The sequence below is a fragment of the Marmota flaviventris genome, chromosome 3 (genome assembly GCF_047511675.1).
Source record: "Marmota flaviventris isolate mMarFla1 chromosome 3, mMarFla1.hap1, whole genome shotgun sequence".
In the NCBI taxonomy this organism is placed as follows: domain Eukaryota; kingdom Metazoa; phylum Chordata; class Mammalia; order Rodentia; family Sciuridae; genus Marmota; species Marmota flaviventris.
The window spans coordinates 88445321-88470735 of NC_092500.1; the positions used below are offsets into that span (position 1 = coordinate 88445321).

Genomic DNA, 25415 nt, shown 5'->3' on the forward strand with positions numbered 1-25415 from the left:
GTGACCTTTCTAAATCCATAGGCACTTATGATGATTTGCCTTTTGGTTGTTATTGTTCCTTTTAAAAATATACTTTTTTTGCTTTAAAAAAATTTTATCAGAAAGCATAGGCTCAGCTTCTCCTGAGATTTGGTAGTAGAAGACAGCTGTCTTGTTTTGGGCCTACAGGCTCTAGACAATAGGAGTCACGGGGTGGGGCACCTTCCCAGCTCACAAGATGCCTGGGCTAGTTATGTCACTCACTTGCTTGGTCATAGAGGGATGGCCTCTGCTTTCCTCACAGACACTCCACCTGTGGATAAGGGAATTGGTGAGACCTCTGCCCTGAGGTTGGGCAGCCACTGAAGGCCTGGGCATCCATCCACCTAATAATGCCTTATTAGCTCCTCTTCTTGAAATTATCCCTTCCTTTGACTTGCAGAGGGTTCTCTTTTGTTATGAAAATAACACATTTATAGAGTTAGAATAGCAAAAACCACAAGTATTTATTACCACTTTCTATGCCTGAAGGATCTTTGTACAGCTTATTTATGATCCTTTTTATTCATAATCCAGCTAATTTTTGTCCCCAATTTATAAATGAGAAAACTGGAAATCAGAAAGCTGAGTGACACTGAGTGACATGGCTAAGGCCCTAAAGTAAGTGGAAGCCCAAGACAGGAAGCATCTGTTCTTTCCACTGCACTCTGCTGGCTTCCTCATCTGTAACCTGGACCACAGCTATGTGGCTTGGTGCTGCTGCTGAACTCTTGGAAAGAAATAGAATACATAACTCACAGGATTGTTGTGAGAACGATAAAGGATGAATGCATGTTAAAGGACCTGGTGTAGTTTCTCGTGTCTAGTAAAACTGAGACTTTTTCTTAATTTCTCCTTTTCCCTTTGGGTTCTCCTTTCTCTGCTTACCCAATCCCATCCTCCAACTTTAGACACGTCTTGATTGTGCATCCTAGTTCACTCTCTCTTGCATCTCTTTTGGAGATCTTATGGGCCTTCTTCAACACAGCTCTGAGGAATGTGGCTGTGACTCAGTCCTTGTTATGATTAGAGTAAGTAACGCTGAGAAGGGAGGTTGGTAGCTTGGGACAGACCACGTTGAGGTGATAGGGGGAAGAAGGGCTGCTTTGTTAGGGAAGAGAGAGAACAGTGGGAGGAGGATAGGTAGGACAAGGCTCTGTCTGGACATCCAGGGCTGGAAGCCTGTAGGAAGGAATGGCTTGGGCAGCAACATCAGATGTGAGAGTAGTCAGGATGAGCGGGAAGTGAGGAAGACCACATGATTGGGTTTGAAGGTTAGGATGTCTGTGAAGACCTTGGAGAGGGCGTTTTCAGTATAGCCAGAACAGAGGCAAGTAAACAGGATGGTGTGCAAACTGGCAGTGAGTGTTTTTAAACATTTACTTGGCAAAAATCCTCAGATTTTTTAATATCTTAAGAAGGTGGCCTATTTGAGGGAATTTTCTTTAATTAGGAAAAAAAAGGTGTTTTTTTTTATGGGCAGAAGTTAGGATCTAATTAAAAAGGAGATTTTGAAGATTCCATAGAGCTGGAATAATTGATTGGTGAGTATATGTGACATTTGAAAAAGCCTGAGAATGTAACAAGATTATAGGGGGAAAAAACCTTAATAGTGTTTTTTATATGGTTGTATTTTTTAACTATTAATTTCTCTTTTATATTTTCTATGATGTGCCCCTCCCTCCCTCCCTCCCTCCCTCCCTCCCTTCCTTCCTTCCTTCCTTCCTTCCTGTCTTCCTTCCAGTATTGGGGCTTGAGTCAAGGGGTGCTCTAACACTGAGCTACATCTGAAGTCCTTATAATTTTTACTGAGAAAAGGCCTTGCTAAGTCGATAAGGGCCTCGCTAAGTTGCCCAGGCTGGCCTTGAACTTGGTGATCCTCCTGCCTTGTCCTCTAGAGTTACTGGGATTATGGGCATGGGCTACTGTGCCTACCGCTATTTCATTTTAAAATAACTTGTAATAATTAATCAGATTTAAAATGAAGTAATAAAAGTTTATGGCATAAAAATGGTATAGAAACATATAAGGTAAAAGTTAAAACTTCCCACATCCCTGATGTATTATTTCTATTTCTTTAAAGCAATCATCATTAAAAATTTTCATGGTTGCTTCAGCAATTTTTTTATACCTATATGTTTTGAAATCAGAAAACACTGAAAAATGATATGGAAAGAAGTTGGCTTCTGGTTTTCTGATCTCTCTTGAAGGACTGACTGATAAAATGAGAAGAGAAGAATATAAGTAGGCATCAACTTGTAAGAATGAAGATAACAGAAGAGGAGATAATAGTAGATAAAAAGCGGATGGCCCAGTGATATCTGACCAGGAAAGTACAGATGTCTACAGCCTGAGTACTGGCAGCAGGGAAACCAGCCAGGAGGAAGTCAGCTCACACTGCAGAATTCTCGAGACTCAGACGGAAGAGGTCCAAGTGCTAATGGCACTTAAATTAGAAGACCTATTGGGAGTGGGCAGGATTCCCCTTCCACGCAGGGGCGAGGAGTTGTGCTTCCCTTCTGTGGAACTCCTGGAGATGCAGTAGAGACTCACCACCTGAGACATCTCCCAGGAACAGGACTCAAGTGAGAGGTCCTGTATTGAAGAGGGAGATCTCACCCCTGCCTTTTCACTCAGCTTCCAGAATGTGAGGGGCTGGGCGTGACTTTATCAGGACTCGGGTGTGTTCCTTTCTGGGGGAAATGACTAGTCTAAGTGACAAGATGGGGCTCTGACCTTTGAGGGTCCCTGACACTTAAGATGGTGAGATGGTTGAAAGAACGATCAAGGCTTGCCGTGGGAGAAAATGCCCGTTTATTGAGGAACAGCTCTGCATATTTATAGAGCTGGGGGCGGTTTGACAGTTATGACAGTTTAATGGTTGAACAGTTTAACAGTTGGCTGGGGTGCTTTCTGATTGGTGGGTAAGGATCATGTGAGCCAGCAGGGATCACCACTGGATGGCAGGATCATGTGAGCCAGCAGGGCTCACCATTGGACGGCTCTTCTTGGGGAATGAGGAAGTTAGTCTTTGGAGCCGGGGCAACTCCCAACAATGGTGAGGTGGTCATCCTTGGTGAAGTGCAGCCGTTTGTCATCACCACTCAGGTTTTAAGAGCCCACAGTCAGCTGTTTAGCCTCATTCTTAAATGTGGACAGTCAGTTGCAGAAGGCCTCTCGTACGAAGCGCACGGACCAAACCAATAGAAGAAAAGACAGAAAATAGGCAGTGCAGGAAGCAGGAGGATACGTAACAAATGATACAGTTATGGTCCCTTTAAAGAGAGTAGACTGCATTCCCAGAGGTTAGGAAGCTATGGGAAACCAGAGCCTTTCAAAGCTAAAGAAGGAGCTGTTATTAAAAATGTGATAGTGGGATTAAGAATATGAATGGATCAATTTTAAAAACAATGTTAGAAAATCACTCCCCCAAAAGTAGGAAGGAAAAATTTAAAAAGTGAAAAATGAGGAACAAAAAACCAGGAGATGTTTGGATAATAAGAATTCCAGAAAAAAACATATTAAAGAAAGGGAGGACAGAAGTTATTGAAGAAATTAAAAAAGATCGTTTCCAGAGCTGAAGGATCTGTTTCCTGGTGGCAAGGGTCCACCTTAGCAGGTGCTACTGTCCTGAACCCTCCAAAGTGCAGATTCACAGTGGCCTTGAACCTAAGGGACACCCTGTTATCAGCAGTGCTCGTGCCATCTGCTTCTTAAGTTTTTTAGTAATGCAGTGGGTTGGGTGAGATGTAACTCAGTAAGGCCCTGGATTTGAACCCTGGTCCTGCAAAATAAATAAATAGATAGATAAATAATAAAACAAAATTTTTTACTTGATATCTATATTTTATAGTTTTATCCCAAAATTATTTTTTCTGCTTGATAGGATGTACTTTTTCCTAGAATTTTTTTAAAAAATTATTTATTTAGGTATATATGACAGCAGAATGCATTTTGATTCATTGTACATAAGTGCAGCCCAACTTTACATTTCTCTGCCTGTACACAGTGTAACATCACACCATATGTGTAGTCATACATGTACCTAGGTAATGATGTCCATCTCATTCCACTATCTTTCCTGCCCCCTTGCAATCTTCCTACCCTGGGTACCCTTTGCCCAAAGTTCCTCCAGTTACCATGCCTCCCCCCGCCTCATTATGGATCAGTATCCACTTATCAGAGAGAACATTTGGCCTTTGGTTTTTTGGGATTGGCTTACTTCACTTAGCATGATATTCTTCAACTCCATCCATTCACCTGCAAATGCCATAATTTTATTTTCTTTTAATACTGAATAATATTCCATTGTGTATATATACCACAGTTTCTTTATCCACTCATCTATTGAAGGGCATCTAGGTTGGTTCTACCGTTTAGTTAGCTATTGTGAATTGAGCTGCCATGAACACTGGTGTGACTGTGTTACTACAGTATGCTGATTTTAAGTCCTTTGGGTTTAGACTGAGGAGTGGGATAGATGGGTCAAATGGTGATTCCATTCCAAGTTTTCTAAGAAAGCTCCATACTGCTTTCCAGATTGGTTGCACCAATTTACAGTCCCATCAGCAATGTGTGAATATACCTCCCTCCCTTGCACATTCTCGCCAACATTTATTGTTGTCTGTATTCTTGATAACTGCCATTCTGAATGGTGTGAGATGAAATCTTAGTTTTGATTTTCATTTCTCTAATTACTAGAGATGTTGAACACTTTTTCAGATATTTGTTGATTGAATGTATATCTGAGAAGTGTCTGCTCGGCTCCTTAGCCCATTTATTGATTGGATTGTTTGTTATTTTGGTGTAAGGTTTTTTTGAATTCTTAATATATCCTGGAGATTCTTGTTTTATCTGACGTGTGTGGCAAAAATTTGCTTCCCAGATGTAGGCTCTCTGTTCACCTCATTGATGGTTTCTTTTGCTGAGAAGAAGCTTTTTAGTTTGAGTAAATTCCATTTATTAATTCTTAATTTTATTTCTTGTGCTTTAGGAGTATTGTTAAGGAAGTCGGGGTCTAATCTGACATGATGAAGATTTGGGCTTACTTTTTACTCTATTAGGCACAGGGTCTTTGGACTAATTCCTAGGTCCTTGATTCACTTTGAGTTGAGTTTTGTGCATGGTGAGAGACAGGGGTTTATTTTCATTTTGCTGCATATGGATTTCCAGTTCTCCAGGCACCATTTGTTGGAGAAGCTATCTTTTCTCCATTGTATGTTTTTGGTGCCTTTGTCTAGTAGGAGATAACTGTACTTATGTACTTATGTGGGTTTGCCTCTGTGTCTTCTATTCTGTACCATTGGTCTACATGTCTATTTTGGTGCCAATACCATGTAGTTTTTATTACTATAGCTTTGTAGTATAGTTTAAGGTCTGGTATTGTGATGCCTCCTGCTTCACTCTTCTCGCTAAGGTTTGCTTTGGCTATTCTGGGTCTCTTATTTTTCCAAATGAATTCCATGATTGCTTTTTCTATTTCTATAAGGAATGATGTTGGGATTTTAGGGTTAGGGTTAGGGTTAGTGATGCCCTACCATTACCCTAAATTATCATTTGGGTTCATAGAGAGCTGTTTGTTTTTAGCAGTAAATGTGAATGTTTTCTCTGATACGTGCAGTGTCAATGTCTAAGCACTGAGTAAACCACAGTAACTTTATCTGGGCTCTAGTTTTCAGCCTCTGCTTATCTCATTGACAAACTAAAAAAAAAAATTCATTTCATCCATCATTTTCCTTTGCTCTTGTGGATTGTTTCTTTATTCACTCATTGTCAAATGATTCATTCCATCTACACTTAAAATATCTTTTATTTTCTTGATGCTTTCTGTAAAAAAAAAAAATCCTTTCTTTGCTTTTGTTTGTATTGCTAAGCCTACGCTTCTCCTGAACTGCTGCTGTCAACTCTCTCAATACCTCTGCACTCTTCTATCAGGAGGGGATCAGCAATATTCACAAAACAATTCAAAATTAAGTACAGATGTAGTGAACATAGCAACACCATGAGGGATGATGGATGGGTGAGATGAAAATGCCTGCCTGGTTGTTTTCACAATAGGTTGGCGGTGAGTTGAGTGGACATACCTGACTGAAGAATAGCTTTATTCACATCGATGAGTTTATGGTGGAAGTTTGAAAATAATTACTTTTATGTGGTGTGAATAGCTGACTTGCTTGTGATTTGATCTGATCTAGAGAAAGAATATAAAGAAATCCTGGGAGAATTTCAGCTAACACATCCCTTTTTTTTTTCTCCTAAATACCTGGTCCTTTAACTACAGAGTTAATGGGAGTTGGATGACAGTCTTTAAAGGTTCGTGACAAGCTGAAATGCTGCTATTCTGTGCTGAGTAAAGAGAGACCCATGTGTTTTAGACAAGCAGGTGGCACAGTTAATATTCTGTAAAGAAAATTGAGAATCCCTGACTTGTGTTTATACAGAATTCTATTCTGTGAAAATGGGTCATAGTGCAAAGCCAATTTTTTTTTCTCAGAAAATAATTTTGAATCTTACTCATGGAAATACCACAAGTGTGTGCCATGAATCATGAAGGAGATAATTATGCTCTGGAAATATTTCAGGACAAATGCTACTGTCAGGTTCTGTATCTAGGAGGCAATAGAGCTGGGCTGAGCCACCCAATAAAATACCCCATCTCCCTGGTCACCTGAGTGCTTGCTGTTCCAGATTCCCAGCTTAGAAAAGTCTGTATAACTTGGAAGACCCATATGGTATTTTTCTCTTCATTCTTCTTTTCTCCTTTGCCTTTAACCAACTTCCTCCCATCTTTCACAAAAATTATCTCAGACCCAGGCATCATTAGAACCATAAACAAAAAGTGTGTCTGAGTGGAGTTCTATATTTAAGGAGCCATGGATTCTTTATCCACAGATACACCGAACCATGGAGCATAAATATTCAGGAAAAAATGGAGCCTGTGCTAAACATGTACAGATCTTTTTCTTGTCATTATTTCCTGAACAATATAGCAATAACTATTTACATAGCATTTATATTGTATTATATATTATAAGTAATCTGAGGTGCTTTAAAGAATTTAGGAGAATATGCATAGGTTATATGCAAATGTTATGCTATTTAATATATGGGACTTGAGCATCTGCCAATTTTGTTATCCACAGGGGGTCCTGGAACTAATTTCTAGTGGATACCTGGGGATGACTGTACATAATGTCTCGCTTCCCCAGTGTAGTACGTGAGCATTATGGACCATGATTAGATAATTCACCCCTCCTGCATCCCACCCTGCTGTGTAAACTTGTACATTTGAGAAGCAGTTCAGTTGGAAATCAGTGTCTACAGTTTGGATCTTCAGCCCCTGGGGCAAGCGTCCAAAACCCAGTGGAGTGCGGGGGTTTACTTGTGGGCTGATGGTGTCATCTGGGCCTTATTATCAGCTGTTCTCACAATGACTGCTGAACTCTCTCTCTCTGGGTGAATACACCTGCCCTGTCCCTATGTCCCCCATCCCTCCAAACCCAAGCATGAAGATTCAGATCACTGAAAACATACTCCAGATTTGGTTTATATTCATTCAGCTGTTGTGTCATGATGTCATTAATAGATTAACAAAAATAATTTTATTTGTACAGATTAAACATATACAGCAGGAAAATTTTCTTGGTCTTTCAAATGCTTCCATTTTCCAAAGGAGGGGGAAAAATAATAATAATAAAAAAAGAAGTTTGTATGGTGGAGTTTTTCATGCCTAAGTATGTTGTTAAATGATTATGAAGGGACTAAGAATGAAGAGTCTAACAGAGGAAAGTTGCTCTGGATCAGAGAGAGATACGAAAGAGAGAGGATGGGATTGGGGGCTGGTTAGAGGAGGTGGTGGAACTGTGTACAGGGGAGAGACAGATATTCACTGGGGGGCTTTGGGAAGTTTCTGCAGCATTGGTGACCCCACCTTATCCCTTATAACCTCAGTAAAATGCACACGTCTTTCTATGATTATGGAGTTGGACTAACTCTTGAGGGTCTGTGGATGATGCTATGAAAGGTTGGTGGTGACCGCAGATTCTCCTCTCACATGGACCCAGAACTGCGTGCACAGCCAGGCATGAGCCTCCCCATACAGCCTTTCTGTCCTCGCTCGGCTTGCATTTCACTGGTTCCTTGGTGGCCTTTGATCACATCAGACACGCTCCTCACAGCTTCTGCACTTACCATTGCTCTGCCTGGCAGGCTCTCAAAGGGAGCCTAGAATACGTACCCCAAACGATGCCACTTTGACATGAGAATTACTTCCAGCCAAAGGCACTTGAAAAACAGCAGATGCAAGATGGGAACATTCTCATCTTCCCCTTTTCTTCCTGAAAACAGGAGATAAAAAAAAATGCCCATGTGAAAGATGCCTTCCCTAGTGAGGAGACAAAAAGCCTTCTCAGATGGGGACCCATAGCTGAGAGAGTTCTGTACAAACAGATCTTGTTAAAATAATTCTTATGTCTCCCATAGACTCCATGCATAATTAAGTTACTTTTGCAAATAGCCTGATTTTGTTCAACCTAATACAAAAGCATGTAGGTTTTGCCACATCTTTGGGTCTTCATTTCCTCATGAGAGAGCCCATGTGACATAAAACTTACATTATGTAAATCTGTATACTTTTCTCCTGTTAATCTATCTTATGATTTAAACTCAGACCCAGACAATCCCTAAGAAGGAAGAGGTGGAGTTTGGACTCCTATACAGTCTCCTCTCTGATATTCACATGGCTTACTTCCTTGTCTTCTTCTGATCTTCACTCAAATGTCACTTGTCTAGTAAGGAGTTAATTAGCCCATATTTTTGAAAAGTGCACCCTTCCCAACTCACCCATGTAACTTATTCATCTCATTTGTTTGACACCCTCATTAGAATTTAAGAGGGCATGGGGTGCCCCTCCCCACTGGTTTATTCAACATTCTGTCCATTGTGCCTAGAACAGCACTAGGCACATAGAAGATGCTCAATAAATATTTGTTGATTTAATAAATGAATAAATGAATGCTGTGCAAAGGAGCCCACTCATCTCCAGCCACCAAAAGAGCAGGTAGGTGATTCTCAGAGGGTAATAGTGGAATCTTCCTAAGTATTCAAATTGGTAAGCATAAATAGAAAGACAGAAAATAAGTATGCATTGAAATCCTTCTTAGAAAAATTTATATGTCATTTAATTCAAATAATCATTTATGCTCATTAAGCAAGTTGCAAAATAAATACGTATTAGGGAAAAGATCATCCTTGAGATATTTTGTGTTCCAAAAGTTTTTCCTTTCAATTTGCTCTGCCTGTTACAGGGAATTGTAAATTACACATGTCCCTAATTTACTTTCTTTGTAACGCTTCATTGTGTAGTCATTTCAATGTGAAGAGTGAAATGCTTCTCAATGATACAAGATTACTTGCTGTCTTAAGTAGTAGATAAGAGCTGTTTTTTTTTCCCTCTGTTGTTTGTAGTTCTGTCAAATTATCCAGATGATTAATCATTGCAAATGCTTTTTGTTGTATCTGTAGAAAAAGTTATTTTAAGCAATAATCCAGTGAAAGTATTCCTCCTCCACACAATTCAAGAGATTGTTTTCTATAGAAAAATCAGATGAATACAAATACATACACTTTATTGAGTATGTACTTTGAATCTTGGGTTAAGTGCAAGCCATAGTGGGGGCCATATTGTGGGCAGCAGGTTTTGTCTTTGTTGAGAGACGTGCTTTTATCACTTGCTTCCATTCTCCTGCCATGGACACTGCTCTGTGCTGGATTCTTAAGGCTAACATTAGAATCTTCCTAGCCACACAGACCAGGGAGCATAAGGAGGGAGACTGAATATAATGTTCATTGAAATTCTTCAGCGCAACTTCTGCCAGTCCTTACTCTAGATCCCATAGGGTCTGGGCCCTTAGTCAACAGTGGATCTTTTTTTTAAAATTGATTTTTAAAAAAATAAATGTCAGAAGAATGCATTACAATTCTTATTACACATATACAGCACATTTTTCATATCTCTGGTCGTATATAAAGTATGTTGACACCAATTCGTGTCTTCATACATGTACTTTGGATAATTATGTCTATCACATTCCACCATCCTTGCTAATCCCCTGCCCCTCTCTTTCCCTCCCACCCCTCTGCCCTACGTAGAATTAATCTATTCCTCCCATACTCCCCCCTCCCTACCCCACTATGAGTCAGCCTCCTTATATCAGAGAAAACATTTGGCATTTATTTTTTGGGATTGGCTAACTTCACTTAGCATTATTTTCTCCAATGCCATCAATTTACCAGCAAATGCCATGATTTTATTCTCTTTTATTGCTGAGTAATATTCCATTGTCTATATTTGTCACATTTTTTTTTTTATCCATTCATCCACTGAAGGGCATTGGGGTTGGCTCCATAGTTTAGCTTTTGTGAATTGTGCTGCTATAAACATTGTTGTGGTTGTGTCCCTGTAGTATGCTGTTTTTAAGTCTTTTGGATATAGAATGAGGAGAGGGATAGCTGGGTCAAATGGTGGTTCCATTCTCAGATTTCCAAGGAATCTCCATACTGTTTTCCATATTGGCTGCACCAATTTGCAGTCCCACCAGCAATGTATGAGTGTACCTTTTCCCCCACATCCTTGCCAACACTTATTATTGTTTGTCTCCATAATAGCTGCCATTCTGACTGGAGTGAGATGATAGCTTAGAGTAGTTTTGATTTGCATTTCTCTGATTGCTAAAGATGATGAGCATTTTTTTCATATATTTGTTGATTGATGTACATCACCTTCTGAGAATTGTCTGTTCAGGTCCTTGGCCCATTTGTTGATTGGGTTATTTGTTTTTTGGTGCTTAGCTTTTTGAGTTCTTTATATACCCTAGATATTAGTGCTCTATCTAATGCATAGGGGGTAAAAATTTGCTCCCAGCATTTAGGCTCCCTATTCACCTCACAGATTGTTTCTTTTGCTGAGAAGAAACTTTTTAGTTTGAACCCATCCCATTTATTGATTCTTGGTTTTAATTCTTGTGCTATAGGAGTCTTATTAAGGAAGTTGGGGCCTAATACCACATGATGAAGATTAGGGCCTACTTTTTCTTCTATTAGACTCAGAGTCTCTGGTTTAATTTCTAGGTTCTTGATCCACTTTGAGTTGAGTTTTGTGCATGATGAGAGATACGGGTTCAATTTCATTTTTTTGCGTATGGATTTCTAGTTTTCCCAGCACCATTTGTTGAAGATGCTATCTTTTCTCCAATGCATGTTTTTGGCACTTTTGTCTAATATACGATAACTGTAAATTTTTTGGGTTAGTCTCTGCGTCCTCTATTCTGTACAATTGGTTTACCAGCCCGTTTAGGTGCCAATACCATGCTGTTTTTGTTACTGTTGCTCTGTAATATAGTTTAAGATCGGGTATAGTGATATCACCTGCTTCACTCTTCCTGCTAAGGATTGCTTTAGCTACTCTGGGTCTCTTATTTTTCCAGATGAATTTTATGATTGCTTTTTCTATTTCTATGAGGAATGCCATTGGGATTTTGATCGGAATTGCATTTAACCTGTATAGTGCTTTTGGTAGTATGGTCATTTTGATAATATTAATTCTGCCTATCGCAGGTAGATCTTCCCATCTTCTAAGGTCTTCTTTGATTTCTCTCTTTAGAGTTCTGAAGTTTTCATTGTATAGATATTTCACCTCTTTTGTTGATTCCCAAGTATATATATATATTTGAGGTTATTGTAAATGGGGCAGTTTCCCTCATTACCTTCTCAGAGGATTTGTCACTGATATACAGAAATGCCTTTGAATTATGGGTGTTGATTTTATATCCTACTACTTTGCTGAATTCATTTACTAGTTCTAGAAGTTTTCTGGTGGAGCTTTTTGGGTCTTCTAGGTATAGACACATATCGGCAAATAGTGCTAATTTAAGTTCATCTTTTCCTATACATATCCCTTTAATTTCTCTTGATTGTCTAATTGCTCTGGCCAGTATTTCAAGAACTATGTTGAATAGAAGTGATGAAAGAGGGCATCCCTGTCTTGTTCCAGTTTTTAGAGGGAATGCCTTCAAGTTTTCTCCATTTAGAATGATGTTGGCCCGAGGCTTAGCATAGACAGACTTTACAATGTTGAGATATGCTCCTGTGTTTTAAACATATAAAGGTGCTATTTTTTCCAAATGCTTTTTCTGCATCTATTGAGATGATCCTATGATTCTTATCTCTGAGTCTATTGATGTGATGAATTATATTTATTGATTTCCGTATGTTGAACCAACCTTGCATCCCTGGGATGAATCCCACTTGATCATGGTGCACAATCTTTTTGATATTTTTGTATTTTATTTGCCAGAATTTTATTGAGAATTTTTGCATATATGTTTATTAGAAATATAGGTCTGAAGTTTTCTTTCTTTGATGTATCTTTGCCTGGTTTTGGGATCAGGGTGATATTGGCCTCATAGAATGAGTTTGGAAGTGCTGCCTTTTTTTCTATTTCCTGAAGTAAATTGTAGAGTATTGGTATTAGTTCTTCTTTAAAGGTCTTGTAGAACTCAGCTGTGTATCCATCTGTTCCTGGGGTTTTCTTGGTTGGTAAGCTTCTGATGGCGTCGTTTTCTATTTCATCACTTGATATTGGTCTGTTTAAATTGTGTATATCTTCTTGACTCAATCTGGGCAAATAATATGACTTAAGAAATTTGTCAATGCCTTCATTCTTTTCTATTTTATTAGAGTATAAGTTTTCAAAATAATTTTAATTATCCTCTGTATTTCTGTAGTGTCTTTTTCATCACATATGCTGGTAGCAGGAGAGAGAGTTCTCTCTCTCCTTCTCTTCAGGCTAAGGGTCTGTCAATTTTTATTTATTTTTTCAAAGAACTAGCTTTTAGTTTTGTAAATTTTTTCAGTTATTTCTTTTGTTTTGATTTCATTGATTTCAGCTCTAATTTTAATTATTTCTTGCCTTCTACTGCTTTTGCTGCTGATTTGTTCTTCTTTTTTTCTAGGGTTTTGGGATGTTTGTTGACTTTTTCTTCTTTTAAGGAATGAAATCCATGCAATGATTTTTCCTCTTAGTACTGCTTTCATAGTGTCCCAGAGATTTCGATATGTTATTTCTGTGTTCTCATTTACCTCTAAGAATTTTTTAGTATCTCCTTGATGTCTTCTGTAACCCATTGTTGATTCAGTAGCATATTGTTTAGTCTCCAGGTGATGGAGAAATTTTTATTTTTTATTTTGTTGATTTCCAATTTCATTCTATTATGATATGATAAAATGCATGGTAGTATCTCTACTCTTTTTTGTATTTGCTAAGAGTTGCTTTGTAGCATAGTATATGGTCTATTTTAGAGAAGGATTCATGTGCTGCTGAGAAGAAAGTGTATCTGCTTGGTGCAGGTTGAAATATTCTATATATGTCAGTTAATTTTAAGTTATTGATTGTATTATTGAGTTCTATAGTTTTTTATTCAGCTTTTGTTTGGAAGATCTATTCAGTGGTGAGAGAGGTGTGTTATAGTCACCCAAGATTATTGTGTTGTGGTCAATTTGACTCTTGAACTTGAGAAGAATTTGTTTGATGAACATAGCTGCACCATTGTTTGGGGAATATATATTTATGGTTTTTATGACTTGTTGGTGTATTGTTCCCTTGAGCAGTGTGTAATGTCTATCTTTATTCCTTTTGATTAACTTTGGCTTGAAGTCTACTTTATCTGATACGAGGATGGAAACCCCTGCTTGCTTCTACAGTCCATGTATGTTGTTTTACAGTCCATGTGAGTGGTATGATTTTTCCCAACCTTTCATCTTTAGTCTGAGTATGTCTTTTCCTATCAAATGAGTCTCCTGTAGGCAGCATATTGTTGGGCCTTTTTTTTCTTTTAATCCAGTCTGCTAGCCTATGTCTTTTGATTGGTGAGTTTAAGCCATTAACATTCAGGGTTACTATTGAGACATGGTTTGTATTTCCAGCCATATTTGCTTATTTTTGTTAATTAACTTGACTTGATTTTCTTCTTTGATTAGTTTTTCCTTTAGGGCACTACCTCCCTCTGCTGATTTTCATTGTTGTTTTTCATTTCCTCTTCATGGAATATTTTTCCAAGGATGTTTTGTAGTGCGGGTTTTCTAACTATAAATTCTTTTAACTTTTGTTTATCATGGAAAGTTTTTATTTCATCTTCAAATCTAAAGCTTAATTTTTCTGGATTCAAGATTCTTGGTTGGCACCCATTTTCTTTCAGAGCTTGATGTATGTTGTTTTATGATCTTCTAGCTTTCAGGGTCTGTGTTGAAAAATGAGCTGTTATCCTAATTGGTTTTCCCCTATATGTAATCTGATTCCTTCCTCTCATGGCTTTTAAAATTTTCTCCTTATTCTTTATGTTGGGCATTTTCATTATAATGTGCCTTGATGTGGATCTGTTGTGATTTTGCACATTTGGCATCCTGTAGGCTTCTTGAATCTGGATTTCCAATTCATTCTTCATGTTTGGAAAGTTTTTTTGATATTATTTCATTGAATAGATTGTTCATTCCTTTGGTTTGGACCTCTATGCCTTTCTCTGTCCCAATAACTCTTAAATTTGGTCTTTTTATGCTATCCCATGTTTCTTGAAGGTCTGCTCATAGTTTCTTACCATTATCATTATGTAGTCTTATGTTCTTTTCAAGATTATATATTTTATCTTCGTTGTCTGATGTCCTGTCTTCCAAGTGGTCTACTCTGTTGGTGATGCTTTCATTTGAGCTTTTAATTTGATTTATTGTTGCTTTCATTTCAAGGATTTCTGTTTGGTATTTTTTTAGAACCTCTTTATCTCTCTGTTGAGGTGATCTTCTGCTTCTTGGATTTTTTTATGTAGCTCCTTGTCAAAGTGATCTTTCACTGCTTGTATTTGCTCTCTTATATCTTCCTTGAGTTCACAGAACATTTTAACCATATATATCCTTAACTCTTTCTCTGTCATTTTTTTTTCTGCAGTGGCTGCCAGTGATTCTAATGATGTGGTGTCTTGATTTGTTTGTGGTACTTTCTTCCCTGGTCTTTTCATGTTGTTTGTGTTTCTTTCCAGTTATGTGGGTCTTGGGTATTATTGTTTTTACCCTATAGGTTTATGGTGCTCTTGTAGGGCTCTAAGATTCCTCCTTTGTGGGGAAGGACAATATTAACAGATCCCAAAATCAACAATATATCACCCATGAACAATTTATTAAGAAATTTACAGTTTAGTCTCAATGTACAGAAATGTTGTATTCAATTATTATCTAAAATATAGTTTCGTATAAAGGTTTACAGTTTCTGATGGTGGACAATGAACCAGGGCATCATGCTGGGGGGTAGGACAATACGTTAAGGGAGAAAGATGTGAGGGTACAAAGTTAACATATCTTAGGAATTGTGAAAGAAAAATCTAATGAAGAGGGTTAGTAGCAAGAGAATAGTCAGGAAGTAATTTAGGGTAGACATGTATGTGGGAAGACAGTAGAGTACATAAAACAAACACACAAGTATTTAGAAAAATACAGGATATTAAAATAGTAAACTTTGGAGGGGGAAAGAAAAAGAAAGAAGAAAAAAGAGAAAAAGAAAGGGCATATACAACACCTCTATATTATATTATTCAGATAACTCAGTCCTCAAAATCCTATTTCATGCAAAGTTCTTGGTTTCACGTATGTTGGGGATGTGAGAGCAGGAGGATAGAGGGATAGAAGAGAGAGAGAAAAAAAATACTCAAAAGAAGAAACCAGGGTTGTTGCTAGTTTTAGAGATCCGTATCTTTTCTGTTTCTCTTCTCATCCAACAGGTGGGGTTGTCTGTTTTAAGCTGGTGTCTCTGCCCTCACGATGGTGTAGGTAACCAGGGTGGGAAGACTGGTCCTGTTGTAGAGCATCTGGAAGTGGGGAATGCCACCCACCTGTCCCTGCAGGGAGACTGCATCTCATGGGTCTCTTTTTGGGACCACTTGTCTGACTTGAGCGCCTGGTATTTTTTCCCTCTCTTGCCTGGAGATTTCCCAGCTCCTGGTCTCTCTGTTAGGCTCCAAACTTTAGTCCTATCCCCTCTTACTTAGCAGTTCCCACCTGTGGGGCCTCACACCCAGGCTCACACCAGGTGGGCGGCACCCTGGTTGCACTGCACACTTGTCCAACTGGGAGCTGTTTTTGTGTTGAGTGGTTGCTGTGCTGAGTTATCACCGCTGGGAGTGGGGAGTTGGATACCTGATACCTGGCCAGATGGAGATCTGATCTGAGAGCTGCCCCCACCAAATATGGCAAGAAAGGTTATTCAAGATGGAGTCGGTCTGCTTCCAGCGCCAGGGTGTCTGGTGAGGTGGGAGAAGCTGGGCCATGGCGTTGTACTGTGGGTAGGTAGTAGCCGAGTGACCTGCATGGGAATGGAGCGCAGTTCTGCAGAGGTGCTGATAGGTGGTTCTGCTAAGCCACTTGAGAGCTGTGCAGGCTTTGGGTTTTAGGAGCCAGGGGTCCAGAGTCCTGTTTGAACGCCAAGGTTCTGAGCCCTGCACGGGGGTCACAGTGCTGGTGACTTCTGTGGAAATCAGCTGTATAGGGGTCCTCCTAACACTCTCTGAGATGCAGCATTCCGAGTAGGTGAGATCTGGGTCACAGAATGACACAGGATGCTGCCTCCCTCTGCCCTGCCATCTTGGAATTCAACAGTGACTCTTGACTTATATTTATTTTCATTTTTGTAGTACTGGGGACTGAAGCCAGGGCATCATGCTGGGCAAGTGCTCTGCCACTGAGCTGCACCCCCAACCCTGAGTCTTGACTATTAAACTTGCTTCAAAATTGATGATTTTTAGACAAAGATTTCATTGAATCAGGGGAAGATAGCTTTATGACCACCTCAACACTATTTTCCATAATCTCTCTGAAATCATTCATGTAGCTCTTTAGAATAAACTTTTCCGATTTCCCTGTAGTTCCCCATATTCTCCACTTAAAGACTTCTTTTATTGGGTGTCACCTCTTCAGCTTCTCCTCTTAATAGGGTGAATATATAATTTATCATTTAAATAGGGGCATGTTTGGGAACAGAGGGAGAACTATCAATGCCCAGAAAAGAGTTACAAACTAGAATTGTGTGAGACAAGAAGAGTTGGATGGGTAGTCTCCAAAAATTAAGAAGGAGAACAAAATGAAATACTTAAGTGAGACTGTATAATATGCTGAGTACTCTCTACATTTTATCCTGACTACAAAGCTTTCCTCTGATGGAGAGACTTTGAGCACTTTCGGGAATGAATTGAGGCTCTGGGACATTAACCCAAGGGGTTAACATATAATAGTTTTAAAAGCAATTTTAGAAACTCAGCTCAGGACAGTTTATAATAAGGACTATTGCTTTAGCTATCTGAAGAAATGCACTTATACATGTTTTGGCCCAAAACCAAACATTAAAATCAATAATTGACTAAAGTCAAATATCACTAGAATAGAAAAAAAACTTAAGAAGAGAGGATTAAATTTGAAACCTTATCAAACATTTAAAAAGTCAAATTTGCAGTCTGACATCCTAGAGAAGGAAAAATAATCTTATCAGCTGGTGGATTGTTCCTGTGGTCCCAGCTACCTCTCTGCAATCCTAGAGGCATATGTGTTTTAACTGGTCTGATGTTTAGTGCACAGTATAACCCCCAGTCCACTACTCAATAAATCTCAAAAGTCCTGGCTCTTCTACTACTGAAAGTGTTTGTCAGTCTATTGTTAGGTTTTAGTTTCCATAGACAAAAATGATAAGGAATTTACTTAAACTTGAATTTTGATTGGCAAGACCAAATTGTGCACTGAGTCATCTTGTTTTGCCAATATTGTCTTTTTTGTCCCCATTTGTTAGCTACTTCTATCCAGTCAGTACTTATTCAGCCCCTTTTCAGTGGATGCATTGCTTCACAAGAGATGGGGAGACAGTGAACAGAAGATAAAGATCCTTTCCCTCATGGACTTTGTGGTCAGGAACTTGGGGAGTGTCCTGCTTTAGATATAAGGTGTCCCCCAAAAGCTCTTGTGAGAGACAATGCAAAAATGTTCAGTGGTGAAATGATTGGGTTATGAGAGCCTTAACTAATCCACTGATATGGATTAACTGGGTGGTAACTATAGGCAGGTAGGGTATACTGGAGGAGGTTGATCACAGGGGTGGGCGGGGGGGGGAGGGAGCTTGCCTTTGGGGTTTCTATATTTTTCCTGCAAGTGGAACTCTTTCTCTGCTTGTTTACCATATTCCTGAACCACACCCTTCTGCCATAATGTTCTGTCTCATCTCTGGCACAGAGCAATGGAGTTGGCTGTCTATGAACTGAGACCTCTGAAACTGTGAGCCCTAAATAAACTTAATCTCTTCTATATTGTTCTTGTCAGGTTTTGTGGTCAGAGCACTGAAAAAAGTTGACTAAATCAAGAAGACAAACGATAACAAGACTATAAATTAAATAGTGTTGAAGTAGAGCTTGGTACCTGTTTTAGTCAGCTTTTTTTTTTTTTTCCTACTGTGACTAAATGATCTGACCAGCACAATTGTAGAGGAGGAAAAGTGTATTTGAGGGCTCACAGTTTCAGAGGTCTCAGTCCATAGAAGACCAGCTTCATTCTTTGGGGCTCAAGGGAGGGCAGAACATCATGGCGGAAAAGTGTGGCAGAGGGAAAAAGCAGCTCACATAATATCAGAAAGCAGAGAGGTCTCCACTTGCCAGATACAAATATATACCCCAAAGCCACACCCCAGATCCCACTTCCTCTGGCCACACCCTACCGCTTTAATTACCATTCAGTTAATCCCTATCTGGGGATTCATTCACTGATTTGGTTAAGACTCTTATAACGCAATCATTTCTCCTCTGAACCTTCTTGCATTGTCTCACACATGAGCTTTTGGGGGACACCTCACATCCAAACCGAACAGTACCAGAGACAAGAATAAATCAGGGGAGAGAAATATGAGACATTCTCTATTATGACCAATAACAGATGATTATCCATCAAAATCAAAGATCAATATTCAAAGGTGGATATTCGGGCTGGGGTTTTGGCTCAGTGGTAGAGCATATGCCTAGCAAGTGTGAGGCACTAGGTTCAATTCTCAGCACCACATATAAATATATAAAATAAAAAATAAAGCTCCATCAACATATAAAAATATTTTTAAAAAGGTGGATATTGCTTTTCAAGTTTTTATTTCTTGAATGACATTTGGGGAGCAAATTTGACATTTAACTGTAAGTCTTCATAAAAAGATATGAAGAATTCCCACCTAGGACTTTCTCCCTCACTCACTCTTTTCTAATTAAAGTTAAATTAACTGAAAATTAAATATGGCTCTTAAAGTTTAATGATTTGAATGCTGGTATATCAAATGATTCTACAAAGGTTTAAATTTTCATGTAATCTCAACTGTTTTTCATGTTACCATTTACAATTTTGTAGATATTTGGTGGCAGAATGATGATGTAGTATTTTTCTTGAGGTTACCTTCCAAATACACTCTTAGTATTTCTTTTTTCCCCCCAGATATCTATAGTCCTACGTAGTCAATAATTCTTTGTAATTTTTTGTACATAAAATGAACAGCTTTCCTAATAAAGTTACCATAGCACTTTCTTCTTGCAGTGTTACATATGCATTTCTACATCACTTGACTGATAGAATTTCAATATGTAAAACACATGAAGAAATTTTCAGTCTGTTTCCTTCTAGACTGCTTATTGGGATTTTAAATTGCATATTCCATCACAAACAGTAGATTCTAATGATGCTCCCTGTTTGGGCTGCTCACATCCATACCGTGTTTAGATGAGACAGCAGTGCAAGTGCTCACATGATCATCTGTTGCATGCACATTCACGAATGCCATAAGTGGTATGGGTTTGGGTGTTTGTCTACTTGACTATTCAGCCTTCCAAAAACAGTATAAAACTGAAGTGTAGCAGCAGATTCCAGTCAAATACTGAGAACAAGGTAGAACTCTGATTCTCCCCTGCTATCTCAAACTCAATCAATCCTTGGAAGAAGCCCCCAAATGTCAGTCATTGGAATTGTAGCCTGCCAACCTTCTTCCTGTCTGGAGACCAAATGCTGAATGTGGCATCAGCAAGAGTCTCAGCAAGGCCCACTCTGATACTAGGCAATACAAACCAAAGGGTTGCAGTCTTACCCTTATTTACCTATTGAGTTTCTCCAAAATCTTGGGTCTTACTGGTCTATGTGCCCAATAAGCAGATGAGGGCCTCATGGCTTAATTGAACTGCATGGCTTCCATTAGGAGGAATGAGACTTAGTGGGATTTTGGCAAGTGGCTCTCAGGCTTCAGAAGTATTCATCCTCCTGGTACAACAAAGCTTAAGTAGACTTGACCACTGAAGAATCTGGAATTCATGTAATAAAAGGCACTTAGGTTCTAATTCCCCTACTCCATTCATTCTCCAACTTCACAATCATTAATTAAAAGTTGAAACCTGAATAGAATTCCTTTTGCTTTTTTGATCCCGTGGTTTTTGTCTGCCAAAAAATAGAAGTAGGTATTATGTACCATCAGCACAAAACATGAGAAAGAGAGTGGGAACCAAATTTGCCCCCAAATTTCTCAAAGCTGGTATATTTTTTCCTCCAAAAAGTTGGATGGTGGGTGATGTGTATTATTCAACTCAACAATTTCTTAGATGATTTCTCTGATGATTTTATTGGGATTGCATCTTATTTTCTCATGCCTCTGTAGCAGCTTTCCTGTCTGAAATAACTTTCCTCCTCCATCATCCTGCCAGTTCCTCCCAGATTGCAAATCTCAGAGGAAACTTCCTTGAACTTTGGCTTAATGTCCTCTTTCCAAGCAACCACAAATACAGCCCTCATCTCCACTGAGCCTTATTGAACACATGAGTCATACCTTGCCTGTTGGTCACTTTTCCTCTTTTTTAATAAATAAATGTTATTGCATATGTTTGAGGTTTACCGCATGATATTATGGGATAGATAAAGTAAAGCAGTTACCATAATGAAGCGAGTTAGTGTATCTGTCATTCCATAGTTACTTTTATTTGTAGCAAGAGTAGTTAAAATCTACATAAGAAAAATCCTAACACATTATAATTTTGATACTGTAGTCCTCATATTGTATGTTAGATCTCTAAACTTGTTCATCTGCTATTTTTTTGGGGGGGGCGTGGGTAGGTACCAGGGATTGAATCTGGGGGCACTCGGCCACTGAACCACATCCCCAGCCCTATTTTGTATTTTATTTAGAGACAGGGTCTCACTGAGTTGCTTAGGACTTCATTGTTGCTGAGGCTGGCTTTGAAATCGAGATCCTCCTAACTCAGCTTCCTGAGCCGCTGGGATTACAGGTGTGCGCTACCGCACCTGGCCACATCTGCTATTTTTTATTCTTTGAGCTACATTTCCCCAATTTTTCCCTTTCTCTCCAACTCATGAAACTCACTAATTATCTCTCCATGATAATCACTGATTCATTCCTTCCACCCAGACTCCACATATACATGAGGTCATGCAATATTTGTCTGTGTTTGGCTTATTTTACTTAACATAATATCTTCAAGGTCCACCCATGTGGCACATTGCAAGTTCTCTTTCTTTTTTTAAGGCTAAATTATATTCCAATTTCTTTATTCATTCATCCATTTACAGGTATTTGGGTTGTTTCTGTATCTCAGCTATTGGGAACAATGCTGCAGCAAATGTAGGATATCTAGGTGAGGTGGTGATTTCATCTCCTTTGAGTGTATACCCAGAAGAGGGATTGCTGTGTTGTTTGTAGGTCTATTTTTAATTACTTAAGAAACCTCCATACTGGTTTCATTAATGGCTGTAGTGGTCCACATTTCCCCTGACAGTGTACAAGAGTTCCCTTTTCTCTATACTTTCTCTAACATATGCTATTTCTTGCTTTTTGGTGATAACTATCCTTGAAATATCTCAGTGGTTTTATTTTGCATTTTCCTGATGCTAAATCATATTAAGCACCTTCATGAGATATATTAGCCATTTTATGTCTTCTTTGGAGAAATATCTATTCAGTCCTTTGCCCATTTTTAAATTGGGTTATGGATTTTCCTCAATTTTAAGAGTTCTTTATAAATTTTTTTGGTAATTTTTAATTTGTTCTTTTTAGTTATGCATGACAGTAGAGTGTATTTTGATGTGGAGTTACACTAGTTGTGTATTCATATACGAACATAGGAAAGTTATGCCATTTAATTCTACAATCTTTTCTACTCCCATTTCCCCTCCTTTCCCTTCATTCCCTTTGTTTAATCCAATAAACTTTTATTCTTTCCTCCCATCCCTTATTGTATGTTAGCATCTGCATATCAGAGGGAACATTCAGCCTTTGGGTTTTGGGGATTGGCTTTTTTCACTCAGCATGATAGCCTCCAGTTCCATCCATTTACCAGCAAATGACATAATTTCATTTTTCTTCATGGCTGAATAATATTCAATTCGAAATTTTAATCCTGTGTTAGATATGTGCTTTACAAATATTTTCCTCATTCTGTAGATTGCTTTTAATGTTGTTGATTATTTCCTTTGCTATGCAGAAGCTTTTGGGTTTGATGTAGTCCCATTTGTTTATTTTTGCTTTTGTAGCCTAACCTTGGTTGCCCGCTTGGTAATCATGTTCTCTAAAGGCAGGTCTGATTTTTTTTTTTATATCCCCAGAACCTAGCACAGTGTTAGGCAAAACCTAGTAAAAGTCATTCTTCCTTCTTACACTATGACTGTGATGGCTGCTGGTAGTGCTAGCACTAGTGTGGATTTTGATGCTGCTGCTACTGCCAGTGTGGCTGCTGAGCTAGTTTGGGCACCTTTCAGGCATGAGGAATAAGCATGCAGATTTTCACATTGTGGTCCATTTCAGCTACCCTCCAGAGATGAGCATGACAGAGATGGGGAGGCATTCTGGGTGAGAAAGAATTGGGAAATTTATAATAGAAAAACCTGTATTATGAATCTGCTGTAACTTTTGGATTAAAAATATGTTTATGCATGTGATACTTTCCATTTTTTATTGAGTATTTAGTTTCACCCACTAAAGGAATGATTGCCCTGAGCATGGTGATAATGGAAGAAGAAATGTGAACTTGAGACCACATCATCTAGTACACATTTGATCAATAATTAAGAAAAGATTTATTAATCTAATGAACTTGAGCCAGTCTCTTATCCCTGTATTCTTAGTTTTTTTTTGTTGTTGTTGTTTTGTTTTGTTTTTTGAGGATGCAAAGAAGAAACAAACAAATGTGCAAGTGACTTGTAAGCTGTCAGGTACTATGCAAAGTTAGATGTTATTATATGTGTGTGACAGAAATTTTCTTCTGAATCTCCTGTAGCACTTTGTGCTAAATGGCAAGTTTAGCTTGGTATGGAAATGAGAGCTATAGCTTGGTTGAAGTAAAAAGACCTGGGAATGAAGCTATGTCCTACCTCTTTACTGGTTATATGACCCAAGATAAATTATTGAAAAAACAACATTCACGTGGTCCAGGTCCAGGGTTACCATGAAAATTAAGTGAAAAATATCTGTGAAGGCACCTGGTGCATGACAGGTATGTGGCCATTGATTCCTTACAGAGCATTCCTTCAGAGTGAAGACAGGGAGAGGTTCTGAGCAGGCAGCTCTTCTGCCCATGTGGCCTGAGCAAGTCCTGAAAAACCCCCTCACTGAATTTGACCACCAGACCATTAAAGCAAGATACAGGCGAGCTCCTGCTGCAGCTGAATAGCTCAACGTTCAACAAAGTTGGCTCTCCAAGTCTTCTGAACCTGGCTGTTGGAATCAATCAATACAACTGTATGATTATTTATGCCTTGAGGCATATTTCAGCTGCACCTGAGAGTGGATGTTTTTTTCTTCAACTTTTTAAATTTTTTTTTAATGGTGAAATATTCCAGTCATGCCTTTCAATGGCTGGCAGAGTGAATTAATAGTAGTCTAATCACCGTGGAGACGCTGATGCCTCTGTGAGTTGGCACTGAGGCGAGGCTGCACGTCTCTGTGGGAATGACAAGTGAATGAATCTGCTGCTCACTTAACCTGCTGTTCTTTTTTCTCTGTTTTCTCTCCTAGGAAACAAATGGAAGACTGCTGTGACCCCGCCCATCTCTTTGCTATGACTAAAATGAATTCCCCCATGGGGAAGAGCATGTGGTACGATGGGGAATTTTTATACTCATTCACCATTGACAACTCAACGTATTCTCTCTTTCCCCAGGTTAGTATAGAGGTGGGCTTTTTTTTCCCTTCATTTTGACGGTTTCTCAAAATTCTTGATATCATAGGAAATTTTGCCTAACCCAATGGATATTCTTTTCATCTTCTCTGTCCTCATTTTAATTTTAAATGCTTTCCCTTCTGTTTGTTGTTTTCGTGTGTGTATGTCAAGACCTCTTGTTTTGACGCAAGGATGGTAGGAAGGTAGCATAGAGCAGTAGAGTTGCAGTGTTCCTAGCTCTTTAGATTTGAGTCAGACGAAACCAAAGGCAGTAAGCAGAGATTGGTCAGGGAATTGTGGAATTCTAGTGTTCTGAGGTTGGCCCTGGAATGGTCGTGAGGATTTGTGATACTGGAATGTTTTCTTAGGACTGATGTTGCTGGGAATGGGGACCATATGGTGAGATGTTTGTTCCTCAGAACTCTCAAACATTAACCCTGTGGTTAGATTACTGCTATGAAGTGGAGGAGTGGTGGGTATAGAGAAAAAGAATTCAATTTGACCACTTTTGAAGTGGTTTAAATCAAGCTTTGCTTACTTAATGTTTTTCTTCTTGGTTTCCTGAGCATTGAAATAAAATGCTTTACTAGAATATGTCTAGGCAGCAAGTGGGTGGGGGGAGCCGTGGGAAGTAAATCTGCATTTTAGGAAACCGTAGTTTCAGGGAGAGAGGATATTAGGGTGAAAATTACCACTAGGGAGAAATTGGGAATCCAATCTTGGCCTTCCCTAGTCCTCTAGTAACTCTTGGTTTGGTCAGATCCCACCAAAAGGATTAACAGTCAGGGTTGGAAAATGGGACTGACCTTTCATGGCTCTTTATAAATAAATAGCCAACGAGTCATGGAAGGAGGAATCATGTAAATTCAGGCACAGGTTCTACTTGTCACAATTCCTACAAAACAGTCACAGTCTATAAAAAAGCCCAAACTTCCTAGCTCATCCTTAGGTGTGTTAGTCTAATGGAATGGTTTTAGGGTGTGTGTAGTGATACCTTTTTAAAACTAGGAATTAGAAGGTTTGATTAATTGCTAGTATTTGTGTACTTTCTCTCTCTCCATTACTCACTTGAGGAAGTCTTGGGAGACTTCCTAATGTCAAAGGAAATGACTAAGAGTCATAAAATGTGGAATTGAATCT

The 25415-nt window shown here is 38.8% G+C and overlaps 1 protein-coding gene across 1 annotated transcript in view; it reads left to right on the forward strand.

Moving 5' to 3' along the window:
- Positions 1-25415, forward strand: part of St8sia1 (ST8 alpha-N-acetyl-neuraminide alpha-2,8-sialyltransferase 1) — a 127474-nt gene that overhangs the window by 24623 nt on the left and 77436 nt on the right. Inside the window, exon 2 of the mRNA XM_027934171.2 lies at positions 24131-24275. Within this exon, the coding sequence (XP_027789972.1) occupies positions 24131-24275 (145 nt within the window). The remainder of the gene's footprint in view (positions 1-24130; positions 24276-25415) is intronic.